This window comes from Harpia harpyja, chromosome Z (assembly GCF_026419915.1).
Source record: "Harpia harpyja isolate bHarHar1 chromosome Z, bHarHar1 primary haplotype, whole genome shotgun sequence".
Lineage (NCBI taxonomy): Eukaryota > Metazoa > Chordata > Aves > Accipitriformes > Accipitridae > Harpia > Harpia harpyja.
Genome location: NC_068969.1, coordinates 116,216,982 through 116,230,905, shown reverse-complemented (window position 1 = coordinate 116,230,905; position 13,924 = coordinate 116,216,982). Strand labels below are relative to the sequence as shown.

The 13,924-nt window shown below is 54.4% G+C and overlaps 1 protein-coding gene across 1 annotated transcript; it reads right to left on the bottom strand.

Moving 5' to 3' along the window:
* Nucleotides 1-3,767: 3,767 nt before the first annotated feature.
* Nucleotides 3,768-9,483, bottom strand: ST8SIA3 (ST8 alpha-N-acetyl-neuraminide alpha-2,8-sialyltransferase 3). Its single transcript, XM_052777375.1, has 4 exons — nt 9,054-9,483; nt 8,284-8,406; nt 5,537-6,094; nt 3,768-4,787 (listed from the first exon to the last, which is right to left on the bottom strand). The coding sequence occupies exons 1-4, from the start codon at nt 9,230-9,232 to the stop codon at nt 4,505-4,507; spliced, it is 1,143 nt and encodes a 380-aa protein (XP_052633335.1). The 5' UTR covers nt 9,233-9,483; the 3' UTR covers nt 3,768-4,504.
* Nucleotides 9,484-13,924: the final 4,441 nt, after the last annotated feature.

Here is a 13,924-nt window from a genome sequence, read left to right as displayed (position 1 = left end):
CTGCCCTTCCCCTCTGGTCTTGCTATAAAAGCAGAATTCAAAGAGCATCTAAGAAAACAGGCAAAAACAAAAGATGCACATTTTGAGACGGTTTTCCATATTGCAAGAGCTTGGACAAAAAATATTGATACTAAGAAGCAATTTACTTTGGGCTGTATTGCGCCATTGATTTTGGGGCAGAACTCCCCATTAAAATCAATGATTCTGAAATGTTCAATGTGGTTCTGAAAAATCGATGGGGAGTTTTGCTTAAAAATCAATGATATAATATGGCGCTCTGTCAATAATTTTTCTGTATTCCCATTTCCGAATATTTGCAGTTGTTTTCTTGCTTCCTTCTCTGCAGTTGGTGCCTCTTTGTGCCTCTGGAAAGTTCCAGCTGTGCTGCCAGGGCCATCCCCCGGGGACCGATGGGGGGTCCCGTCCCTCTGCGGGGGCGGGAGGGGGCTGCAGAGTGCCGGGGGTCCCCCCAGAGACCCCCCCAGTGGGATCTGCTGCCTTCAGTCATAACGGGACCTCACTGCAAGCGGGATGAACCTGAGACTCCATTTGCTTAAATAAAGCAAGATCAAATTAAAGTACTGTGCATTAAAACACCTTTCCATCACCATCCTCTCCACAATCTGGGGGCACGTGCGGCCCTGCATCCCTGGTGCTCTGTGGGCTGGGGGTGAGCGGGGTGTCGCAGACCTCCCGAGCACAGCCGTGGGAAACAGGCTGGGGGTGCGAGTTGTGGGGAGAACAGAAATTCCAGCTGTGGGCAGTTTTCCCAAGTTTACCATGATTAGGAAGGGAAATCAATTTAAAAATATAAATTATGAAAAATGAAAAAACTACCTCGGCGCAATTTAGGTTTTTGGTTTCAATGTCTAATTTTTACATTTTGTCTTCTCTCCTGGGTGCTCTAAAGCAGGAGAGATGATGCGCACTGCTCAGGAATGACCAACCAAGGCCCTCGGGCATGCCAGAACCGACTCCTTCTCCTCCCGCACGGGCTCTCGGGGAGAGGGAGGACACTGCAGCTCTGTCCGAACCAGCTCCACATAAGCTTTGCCGCTCAGGTGCGGCAGCCACGCAAGCCCTTGCAGCGCCTTCAGCACAGAGAAACCCACTTCTGCCACCAGCCCTCTCTGGGGACGCTGGGGACAGGGTTGGGCGCGAGCAAGTAGCCCATCCCATACGGCTTCCCAGCATCTCACAGTGCACCCGCAGGCAGTTTGACTCTGGAGACCTTCCCATCCTGGTTTCACTATGCAGTTACTTGGCACGTGCATCTGTTTCCGCACTGGACGTGCTAACGTCCCACGCTCTTGCCAGCATCCGTGCCCTGCCAGCGGTCCCGCTGCCGTCAGGGGAGGAGGTGTGTGGAGCCGCCGGGGGAGATGTGCATGAACCATCTCGCCCCAGGCTGAGCATCCCTATTGCAAAAAGCACCTTCTGGAGACGCAAGAGGTGCACGGATGGAAATATGTTATGTTCAGGCTAATGAATGTTTACTTGCAACTACATCTAATTTAAAGTAGTTATGTCATGTAAACGTCGTGCAGCAGCCAAGCAGGATCTGCCAGTGCAATTTCCCGTTGGGAGCCAGCAGCCGAAAACTGTATAGAGCACATTGGCCTCCGCTTTCATGCCAATAGAATAATAATAGTTCACATTTCTTTAATTTGCTAATTAAAAATGATCGCTCCCTACATGAAATTGATAAAATGCCTCTTAAAATATCTGGCACTAACCACAAGCCAACAGGCATCACTCAGGGTTCAGGGTGGCCCTTGTCCCCCAGTGGGCTCTTTGCCCAGCTGGCTCCTGGCCGCGGGGCACACCTTCACCATGCGCCTCGGTGACCTGCAAAGCGATCCGCCTGCCTTAGCGAACGTGAGTCTGCTGTACAGCTCAGTAGGAAACGATATCGGAAATGATTCGTTACTGTACTTCATTAATAACTAGTTCAGAACTCTTCCTTTCCTGCGCAACTTCTCTTTTTCTGTTTTTGGGCAAAACCAATCCGTGTGCTCCAGTACTTAGAGAAGGGTTCCCGCAGGACTGTCAGGACTGGTGCTGCCCGGCCGCTCCCGGCCCCACAGGTCCCCGCTACCCGCTCGGACACGCGGTCCAGGCATCCAGAGGGTGCGATCCCGCAACCCTCACCGACAGGGCCCACGGGGGTCGGGGGCACTCGGTCCTTCCCCCTTCTGCAGGGGTCTGCGCCCAGCACAGCCAAACCCCGCTCCCTGGCCGGGACCCTCGCGCGCGACTACGACACAAATAATACGTGATAATATCAAGAACGACTCGTATGGCACCATACGGCATAAGACACCACCATCACTGCACAACTATGTCTTCATAATAACGGTTGCTAGAGGTCGTACTCTGCTGTAGGAACGGTGATGAGCGCAGGACCGACACGACAGCACGGGGAGCCGGAGCTGCCAGGAACGCTGAGCCAGGCTTGGCAGCTGGGGAGGGAAGCGCTGCAGTTCCCTGCGGGAGCGGGTCTGTGCACACTGCGGCATGGGGGAGACCCAAGCCCCCCCCGCAGCGCGCCCCAGCCCTGAACAGCCTTCGAAAAAGCAAAAGCCAGAAAATGTGGGATAATGAAAATGGTGAAGAAAGCCGCCAGCTCCTTCTCCACCCGGGGTGTGGGGGAGAGGGGGCACCCAGCTTCGGGGGCCAGGGGAGCTGCAGTGCCGCAGCGGGGCAGCGGTGGGCACCGGGAGATGCTCCGGGCCGCTCAGGTTTGGTGCTGTACTCGAGATCTCCTTCCTCACCTCCTACGTCTGCTTGTAGGTAAAGAGGATGAGAAAAATTAAAACGTGCCATTTTAAAGTATGGTTTTAAATTGGATTTTGCATCTTCTTTCAGTGTATAGTCAGTTTTCAGTGTCATACAGAACAGTAGAAAAATGTTAAAATACTTGTAAGTATACTTGTTGTAATAAGAAACCCAGTTATTTTACAGGCTCCTTTATCCTGAGACATAATGGCCAACATTTTCAAACCATAAGTGACCCTAAGGTTTGTCCTCTCCACAAACAGCCTGATTTTCAGCGGTACTGAGGAAGCCGTGTCTTCCTTTGGCTGCCTTGGGTGGCTGTTGGTGAGCGGAAAATGGGGCCACTAATTCACCTGTCTGACCACGGATTTAGAGATGTAAATGGGGAAATCTGGTAACTGTATTTCCTCTTCCCTGCGCTCCTGCCGTGCTCACTTCCCTTTAAAAACCATTTCTAAAAATCCCGGCGCCCAGGCTGCCGTTACCGCCCAGCCAGTCGGTCCCTGCCCAGCCAGCCCCGCTTGCCCGTCTGCCCCGTCGCCATTAATTGGGCTAATGAGGAGGGCTATGACCGCTCCCCACAGACCCGGCATCGCTGGGCAATACGCCCCATCGCCGCCACGGGATGGACGGCGTTTTGGGTAGGACGTACTGAAATACAGAGAGAGCCTGCTCTTGCAGCTCTGCAAGGGGAAACATGGGGTCCCACCCGGCAGAGCTCACCGGGGCGGCCGCGGCACCCGGCCGGCTCCGTGCCCCACAGCGCCGTGGGGTGCAGCCCGTGGCGGGACCGTGCACACAGGGAGAGGGGAAAACGGGGAGCGCCGGCGGTCTCGGCGCGTGCAAAGGGACGGGCGGGAGCCCCCGTGCTCCCCGCTCGGGGGGATCGTCCTCCCAAAGGACCCCCCCGTCGTCGGAGGGTGCGGAGAGCGGGCGCAGAGGGAAGGGTGCCTGCGCCGGGGTTTGGGGCTCTTCTCACCCAACACATCTCCAGAGAAGCCTAATGCTCTTTATTGTGGTGGTTTCACTTTAAAATCAAATAGTATCACACAGATGGGAATGACCATGTTTCAGCCTGTCTAATTTGGACCAGGATCTGGCCCGAATTGAATTAAAACGCTGAAGTATTCTGAGAGTGATATAAACGCCTAGCTAAGGTATGAGCCATATTGTGACCTTCTTCACATTATTCTTTAAAAAATGTAAAATTCAGTAAATATGAAAATATGCAAGCGGTGGAAATCAGGATCCACGCTGAAGAACTTGCAAGTGACGATGAACTGGAATTCAGAGTGGCTTTCTCGATTGGCCACGGCAATATATGTACGCTGAGCTATTGATAGCAACATATACAAAAGAAGCAAAACCTTTTAAAATTAGCATTTCTAGTTCTAATCGGGAAGGAACAATAAAATTAAGAGATTTAGGGCATTTAGTTGAATGCTAAAATACGAAAATATCTTAAAACATACTTAGCGGCATATCTATAAATGCAAAATATTTCAAATTTGCTGCTGCATGAACAGCATCCACAGAATTTGATAAATGCTTCTGCACTGCTAAATATGCTTAAACCCTTTGATGAGGGTGACTAAAAAGCATCTTTATATTATGGAAAATATTTTAGGGTGGTTTTTTTTTTTTTTTTAGAATTACATCTGAAGAATGTTTAATTCGGTTTTGGGCACTTTTTAGACAATCATTTGGCACTTCAAGATTTAGGTTCTTAGGCACAATGCGACAAGGTGAGTTTGGCCAGTCCTTCACCGTGCATCCTGTAGAGCAGCTGGAACTCTGCAGGCAGCTGGTGGGACTCCTGCCACTTGGTCGTGAACTTTGTTCCCTTCTTATCATAGTAGTGGTACGGGAGGTCCTCCCTCGTGTTGGGGTCGAACCCAAAGGGCCAGAATCCGTACAAGTGGATCTCTTCACATATGGCAGAAGCAAGGGTATACATGAGAATACCTGTGCTCAGCCGCTTGGGTGACAAGTGTTTGTTCTTCCAGTATCTGTGAAAAAAATAAAGGCGTGTTAGTCTGGGGTGCAAGTAATGCCACAGGCTTGCTGTAAGAAAAAAAAGTTACCGCCTGGAGACCGTCGGTGCTGCCAGCTGATAGCCTGGAGAAGGCAAAGACCGCTCTTCAGGTCAGTCTGTAATGACCGGGAGTGCAGAACAACCTTAGCAGCACCCTGACCGATAGTCTCTTGTGGTCTCCTTCTGAATGTTTTTGGTTTTTAACCAGGAGAGGTAGTGCCTTATCCAGAAAAGTACAATTCCCTGGCTCCTGCTCACACGTGCATTTGTTAAAGAGGTAGCAACGTTATCCTCCTTTGATTGACTACAGTTTTCCTTGGACCAGGACGTGCAGCTGTCTGTCAGCATCCCTCTTTGCTAGCTGAGAAGAGCAAGCTCTTCCATAAGCGGTGCTTTGCTTACGCGGGGTCTCTCTCGGCTCCCCCGTGCTCCTCCTGGCTCTGCGGGAGCAGCAGCGGGAGCAGAGCCCACTGATGGACCGTGCCCCGGTGCGAACAACCAACCCACCTCTGCTGTGCCGGGTATACATCTGTACAGAAATAACTGCAGTACTCCCTAATGCAATAACGAAACTGCATTTGCTCTTAAAACAAGCAGTATTGGGTCCTGGCTTGCTAGACAGTGCCTACCAGATCAGGCACGAATAGGAAAATAAAGAGAGTTGTATTTGTACAGAGAGAGAGATGTATTTTGACACGTTAAATGCAAGGCAAAAATACACACCTGTTAACATGCTGCATTATATTTCCTGGCCAAGCCAACTGGACCTTTAGTTGCCCTCTATGCTCAACAAAGAAGTCAACCAGTGTTCTCGTGACCGTTGCTGACGTGTGGAAGAAAAAAGCGGGGATCCAAAGAATGGCCCCATCAAGCTTTTTCAAACTTAAAAAGAAGTTGTTGCGATCCTGAATGGTCAAAAGATTGTTGTAATACTTTTCCAGGATGCTGGGGTTGAAGGTCGTAAGATTGGTTTTCCTTCCGACATCTTTTTGGAAAGCCTCAGTTGGAGCAAAATTGCATCGAAAAACAAAATCAGATTTATCTATTTCTTGCCCGCACTGACTCCCGGTCAGGATCCCACTATTTCCAACCACGGCGCAAATGTTGTAATGCTTGTTCAGGATCGGCGACACATCGGGAAGCAGTGATCTGAAGTTATTGCTGATAGAGAAAACATACTTATGGCTGGAATAATCATAATGCATCAGCTGTCCAATCCGAACGCTATTCTTGGTCAAAGAAAAATTTTTTATTACGTCGACATGCTGAAGGATTTCTTGCCTAAAATAAAACAGAAAAAGAAAAGAAAACATGGAATTGTATTTCCCCTCTTTCTGCAGTGAAGAGATTTTCTTTCCAGCTAGACTTAAGTTTTTCTTTTTTTATTATAGTAGTTTTCTGAGCAATGTGGTGCAATGACTTTTCAATTAACATAAATAGATAGGAATTATGGAGCTGGCTCCTCACCTAGAGCTCCGCTTGGCTTTACTGGGTGGTCCTGACTGACGCCAGCTAAGGACGTATCCGTGTCTCTTGGAATGGTGTCAGGACTAAAACACTGGATTCACTGTGTAAGTCCGAGGCGTGCCGCTAACAGTACCCCCACCCCCCCGCCACCTCGCTGCGGGGTGCTGCACAACACGGCTCTGCTTGTGCTGCGATACAGGCCTGGTGGGTGGGTTTCTGCTGGCGCTCTCCGCATGCATTTTGCTCTTGGAACTGGGCCGCAGATCTTTGGTAACGATGGGTACCACGTTTGCCACGAGGTACGTGAAGCAAAACCAAGCGGTCCAGGATATTCAATTGAATTAACAGGAGCTAATTTTTAAATACATGTACTTTTTTGTGTTCTCATTAAGAAGCTTTGAATCACAAAAACAAGTGACAATCGCTGTCTCCATTTATGTAAATATAATTCCTTAATGTCTTATTTGGGCAAGCACACTGGCATTTTTACAAGGGTTATTAGGGATACTTAAAAAACAAACAAACCCAACCCTGCTCAGGAATTTCCCTAGCACGGCATAAAATTAGAAAACCAATACCACTTTATTTGCTCATGTTTATGGAAAACAATCTTTCTTCCAGCTCGCATCCTTGAATGTCTAAGCATTAATGGAGTCCCATTGGGTGCCCTAATTACGGGTTATGGCTAACGGACAAGTGCAAAGGCAGATCCTGTGGCATCAGCTAAAATCATCAGAGGGGTGGCACAGAGATAGACTTATGAAGGATGAGCTGGTGGTGCCAGGAATGAGGCAAAACCGAGGGGTGGCCACTGTCACAGCAGCCGGGGAGGTCCCGGGGAAAGGATGGGGCAGGCAACGTGCCATCTCCTGTCTGTGGTCCACGGCTCCTTAGGGGCAGTGGGCAGCGCTTGTCGGCACTAGAAGGGCATTACTCGTCCTGCTGTGCTGAGGAGTGACCACGAGGGAGGAGAGAAGCCCAAGCCCTGCCCGCTAGCCCCGAGGGGTGCAGCAGCCCCATCCTGACTCTGCCGGCCGCAGGGCCAGGGTGCCTGGGTTCCTGCTTCTCAGGTGCAATATGTGAGCTGAGTCACAAGGTGGTCTCTAAAACAGCAGGCATTTGTCAGGACAAAATTACAGTCCAAGATGGTAGTAGCTATCTTAAATGGCTAAATGTTTTTATTTTCTTTTATGGAAAATTTTTATTTTTATATATATATATATCTCAGTAAATATATATATAAAGTGTATAAAGTATATATTTACTGATATATATATATATATATATATCAGTAAAGCCAATAAATAAAAGAGGCTGGCCAGACACCACCAAGTTCACATCACAGTGAGGAAACTGAAAGCGCATGTAACTTCCCATTAAGTACAGAGCAGCTCTGGGGAAGCTGAAGGAACCGAGAAACCCTTTCCATAGCCATACAGCAGGAAAGTCAGTGCAACCTGCGGGCAGGAGGCGGTGCGCGAGGTGGGTGTCTCTGAGGGTGTCTCCAGTGGATCCGGGCTGGAAGGCCCCCATCGGAACCCCTCACGCTGCCCGCCCCCTCGGCCGGAGCAGTGCTGGAAGGCAGAGCAGCACTGCACTTGCTCAGAGCTGCCGTTAGCTGGGAAGTTTCGTTGGGCGTGTTTTGGCCTCCATGAACATGGCATTTCATGGCTGTTACAGCCCGATTTGTTTCAAGTTTTAAAACCCCAGCCATTTATCCTGAAGCAATGACAATTTCACTTGCACCCCGGGAAACTGGGTCACGTTCTGTTTGGTGAAATAATGTGCGTTGTGGCCTCGTGTCCTGCTCTGAAATAATCAATTCTTCCAAGATAGCTGTGACCATCCGGGGAAACGCTCCGATACAGCCTTCGCCCCTCACCGCTGGCAAACTACTCAGCGCTCGGAGTATTTAGCCATCCCTGATTGTGTTTTCTTAAATCCTAAGGGAAGGGGAACAACCTCAGGGCGGGTGGGAAGGGGCCGCGGGGCCGCAGGCTCACCTCTGATGAGCGAACGCGGTCCGGTTGAAGGCCCACTTGGAGGGCTTCTCCTGCAGCTCCTGGGTCAGGGAGTTCGTGATGGGGACGAAGGAAGGGTCCAGGAACTTCAGCGCGAACTGGGACCTGGAAACGAGCGCAGGCACCCACGCAGGCACACACAGACCCGCAGGGACCCACGCAGGCACACACAGACCCGCAGCCCGTTACCGGCCCTGCCCGACCCGCCGCCCGCCGCGGCCGGCATCAGCACCGCGGACAGCGCCGGCCGCGCCGCGCCGCTCCCCGCCGCGCCGGGATCCCGCACCGGGCCGGGCCGGGCCGTACCGGGCCGGCCTCCCGCACCGGGCCGTGCCCTGCCGGGCTCCCGCACCGGGCCGTGCCGGGCCCGGCGGAGTCGGGCTGCTCCCCACCTTTCGGCACCCCCCGGGCATTGCGGTTCCCACGCCCGCCCCGCTCCCGCCGTCCCCGGGGGCCCTTCCCGCTCCCCGCAGGGCCCCGCGGCACCTCCGGGGGCTGGGCGCGGGGAGGGGGGGGGGCAGGGTGCGGGTTGCGGGGGGGAGCCGCATCCCCGCTGCCGGCGAGGGGCCGCGCCGAGCGGTCGGGCCGTGGCGGCGGGGCCGAGCCGGGGGTCTCCCCGGGAACAGCACGGGAGGCAGCGGGGGGGTCGGGAGGGACGGGAAGGGATGGGGAAGGCGGCCACCCCCCCAACCCCGAGCCGCGCCGTGCCCCCCGCCCCGGGCCGGCCATTCCGTTCCGCGCCGCGCCCTCACCTGAATCCCGCGTGGAACATGTACATGCGTGGCCCCCCCGGGCCGGCGGCGCGGGGCGCGCCGAAGATGTTGTCCTTCTTGAGCGAGACGTAGCTGATGAGGGAGAGGATGAGCAGCGCGATGCTCAGCATCACCAGCCCCAGCACGCTGGCCACCCGCACCATCTTGCAGCTCCTCATGCCGGGAGGCGGCCCCGCGGCTGGGCGTGTGCGGGGCGGCGGGGGGGGGGGGGGCTGCCGCGGGGCTACATGGAGGGGGGGGGGGCGGCGGGCGCGGGGGCGGCGGGGCCGGGACGGCGGCGGGGCCGGGGCCGGCAGCGCCGGCAGCCGGAGAGAAAATGGAGGGACCGAGCGGCGGCGCGATGAAATGGCAGCCGGGAGCGGCCGCCCCGCCGTCCCGGCCCCGGCAACCCCGGCAGCGCCGCCGTGCCCCCCCCGGCGTGTCCCCCCCCACACTCCCCGGCAGCCACGGCGCACGCACCGGCAGCCCCGGTGCCCCCCGTCAGCGCCCGTGCACCCCGGGCAGCCCTTGTGCCACCCCAGCAGCCCCAGTACCCCCCCCCGACAGCCCCGGTGTGCCCCCCCCCGGCAGCCCCAGGTGCCCTCCGCCACCGCCCCGGCGTGTCCTCCCCAGCAGTACCTGGCATCCCAAGCGTGCCCACCCCGACATCCCCGGGGTGCCCCCGACAACCCTGGGGTGTCCAGAGCACCCTGCCCACCGCCTTGGCGTGCCCTGCGGTCACCACCCAAAAGACCGGGGGTCGCCCAGCCTGGCAGCCACAGCCTCCCCCCCGACAGCCCCAGGGCCGCAGTGACCCCCCGAGACCCTTGGGTGCATGTGGGGGCTGAGCACGGCTGCAAGCCACGGGGAGCCCTGGCTGCTCGGGACCCTCTGCCTTCGCTGGGGGACCAGTGTCCGGGTGGGTGCACAACGTCCCCCTGCTCCCCAGCACAGGGCCGCGGGGCCACAGCGTTTCCCTGTGACACTATAGATCACCGTATGGCACCTGCAGCGCTGCAGGAGCCTACGCCACAGCCTGCACCTGAGCAATGCAAAACCCGTTGCTGGCTCAGAAGACCCCTCGTTCTTTAAAAGCGTGGTGTTTAGGGCATGCTACCACCTCAAAGAACCCTACCGGTAGTTAAACTGCCCCGTGAATCACACAGCAAATTTCACGCGGACTCCAAGAGAGCCTGACTTCTGTAACCTGAGGAATGTCTCTTACAACCATGACTTCTGCATACTGCAGTACTTTCAGTGTTTCTTCAAGCTACGTTTTTTTTCCTTATAAAACTCGCCCCCATAGACAGCTCTGCCTCTGAGCCCTGAGTTCACAGAAGTGCCTTATAAATAATAAATACTGTCTTTGTAGCACCATCCTTGCTCTGGGCTATATCCTACAAGCTCTCCATGCACGAAGCTCTCTTTGAAGAGGAGGAACATGAGGAGCTTGCAGGCTTGGGTTTTACGTCACAGCGTGGTTCTTCAGCCTTCAGTGGGAGTTCAGCCTGAGTATGGCCCGGAGGTCTATATCCCAGTCCTGTGGGATGCCTGTGGCTTTGGTGGAGAGAGAAAAGGATGGGAATGTAGGAAATGTAGGAAATAACAGTGTTTTAATATAGGAGATATAGGTTTTTTACGTGACTCTTCACGTGGCTTCTGTTGTCGTCCACCCAGTGCATGGTGTTCCCAGTTTCAACACGTCCACTCAGGCGTCCCAGGATACACCATCCACAAATTTTCATCTTTAGATATTTTGGAAATCAATTCTATAATACTTCTAACATTGTCTTGCGTAGTTTCTGACCATGCGTCCTGGGGCTGGGTATAAACCCCAGAGTAAGGCAGCACAGCCCTGGTGTCATATACCTTTCCACTTTTCTAGCACTCCTCAGGCAGAGGAAGAACTCCTGGCCCTCGGGTTTTGTACAAAACTCCCAACTGCCTCCATGAAAGTTAATGAGCGAGAGCAGAGTATTTATTGCCAACAGGCTGCTGGGCAAGTGGGGCTTTCCCCCTTCTGCAGCTGGCCCTGTGATGTCCTGGAGCACGCTAAATGTGTCACCCAGCAGTCGGGCACAAACTGTGAGTGGATCAGAGGGTTTTTATCACGAGTGGGTGAGCAGCATGGGAAGGCTACGCACCATCCTGGTGGCCCAGGCAAAGCCCCTGGCAGCAGAGGCAGATGAATCCTGTCGGGAAACACTGCCTAGGCAGGGCTTTGATGCTCGGAGAGGGATGTGTTGGCAATGGCAGGACAGTGGGAGGAGCAGCAGTGCTCCTGTGTCACCGCTGTTGGGGACAGCTCAGCCAGAACAGCGTGGAGCTGGAGGAAGGAGGTCGATGGCACGCCAGCCCTGGGTTTTGAATCCATTTTGCCCCCTGATCCCACCCAATCTCTGTGCAAATGAGATCTGAGAGGACATTGGAAAGGTGCTTTGGCAAGAAATGTTTAAAAAACCCTGCCATGTAACGCAGCCGCTCTCCTTTTGACCCTGTTGTGAGCCCCAGCCCCGGCAGCACCGTCCCCAGAGCCTGCGCACGCCAACAAGTTGCAGTGGAAACAAAGGCAGTTCTTGCTTCAGATTCTTCAGAGATAGCAATATGTCAGGAGCCCCTGGAGAGGCTGAAAGTAAATGAATCAGTGCTAGAAAGTGAAGGATATCATCCGCGCTGAATGGTGAAAAGGAGTCCTGAACAGTATCTTCATTGATTTTCCTGTAATTGACACAGAAGCTCGGCTCGCCGGAGGCTGCGGGCGAGAGGAGTGGGGAGGCCCAGGTACAGAGCTCCCTGCCCCGGATCCTGGGAACATTTCTCCTCAATTAGGTGGCTTATTTTTTGTCTGAAGCTTTGAAGGAGGCGGTGGGTTGGTGAACCAGTATTTTCACTATTCACAGGGTGTTTTGCAAGCTGCGGTGAAGACAAGGAGCAGAGAAGGACGTGTCCCGTGCCTGCACGCTGCCAGGGGCTTCCCACCGCCCCTGCAATAGTGCTGCAAGCCCTGGCATGCAGGTTACACCGCGTCCTTGGCTGGTGACGAATACCCGTCCCTAAATGAGCGTGTTTGCTAGAAAATGCAACAGTGGCACGCAGTAGGAAATCTGTAGGAACTACTGTTTAGATTAGGTTTGAGGCTCTCAAAGGAGGAATGTGCCGTCGGTATGAGACCTCTCCGCCTGCAGCTGCAGTGCCCCAGCGTAGGCGGTGGGACAGACCCCGAAACCCGGGCGCTCGATGGACACCCTGCCCCACCGGCCGGCACGCAGCAGGGCATTTCTGAAAGGAGATGTCACCGCTGGCCCAGAGCGACTCGCGGTAAGGGGTGAGCACTCTTTCCAGCGTCTCTGACACCCTCCACGTGCTTGGCCCCGACGAGGAGGTGCTGGATTGCCCCACAGCCGATGCGTGCCTGGAAAGCGCTGGGTGGAGTATTCCTCCAGACCTCTTTCAAGTCATGAAAATATCAGATCTGCTGCAGCAAAACACAACCCGGCCACGACTTCCCTCCCTGCGCCCAAAGGAGGAGAGCGGTCCGGGGGCTGGCAGGGGCAGGGCAGGCAGGGCTGGCACCGCTGGCACAGCCCGGAGGCTGCTGGGGCTGCTCGTTGTAATGAGACACGGAGCCTTCGGTGGGTGCAGAGGGCAGGGGATGGGAGAGGGAGAGGGTCTGGCTGCGACCGCGAGCGGCGTTAGCATCGTGTCCAGGGCAGCTGGCAGGGAGTGGTGGGTGCTGGGCAGGGCAGGAGGACCAGCCCCGAGGCCCTCACCGGTCATCAGCCTGTTGCCAATAAAAAACCAACATCCAGCAGACGCATCTGGTGGGGTTTTTACTGATGCTAGAAAAGGCTGAAGAAGAGAAGAAATGTGTTTGAAACAGAGACAAGGATTCAACCAGCCAGAGCAGAGGAGAGATGGCGTTTCAGCGGAAGAGAAGCGCAGCTGCACCACATAAAAGAAACCAGGAGCATTGATTCGTTTTCAAGACAGACAGAGGAAACACCCGTTGGGTTGGCTGTGCACTTAGGAAAGGTTCCCACTTTGTGACTTATTCATGGGAATGGGACATGGTCTTTTTAACTCTACAGGAAAGTTGTGCTTTGAAGATTTGCCCCCACTGAAGTCAACCTTTTCCGGGCTATCTTTGTGGTTTCCCTCCCTTCTTTGAAGCTGGCGTTTAGAGCCTCCAAGCATAAGGGGGTCTCAGTCTGACTGACTGCACCCAAAATAGTTTTAAAGTTTCTTTAAAACCAGGTGCTTCTCAGCCTGCTAGGGTGTGAAGATCTATGAATTTATTACCAGGACCATTCTCCCTCCTCAGCCGCGTTTAGCAGCCAAGGCTGCTGGTTTGCAGCATCTCCACTTGTACTGAAAATGCGTTCCCTGGGGAAGGCGGTGAGGACCGAGCCACCTGCGGCTCCCGTCACGCTGCCGTGCTAACAAACCACCCTCTCCCCAACTCTTAAAGCAGTTGCAGCAGCCACGAGGGGCAGGAGCCAGCTGCAAAGAGAGCGGCACAGGCAACAGCACTGCCGTGGGTGCGTGGGTACCCAGGCAGGACCCAGGTGGGACCCCGGCCATACCCCGGTGGGACCCCGGCTGCCTCAGCACCAAGCCCCTGCAGTTTCCCTGAGTCACTCCCCCGAACGAAGGCCCCGAGGTTTCTGCTGATGCAGCGCCGGGGTAGCTAAATGCTTTGTTGAACGCCTGCCCGAGTGTGCCTAAGTGCTTTCAGCCTGGGTGGCTGCTGAATTGGGTTTCCTGGGACAATTATTTTGAACATAAGTACCCAAAGTCTACTCGAGTCCTTTTCTAAGTGCTTAAGTTATTTTGTTTTAAAAATCTGGCACTGCATCCTTATACCTGCGGTC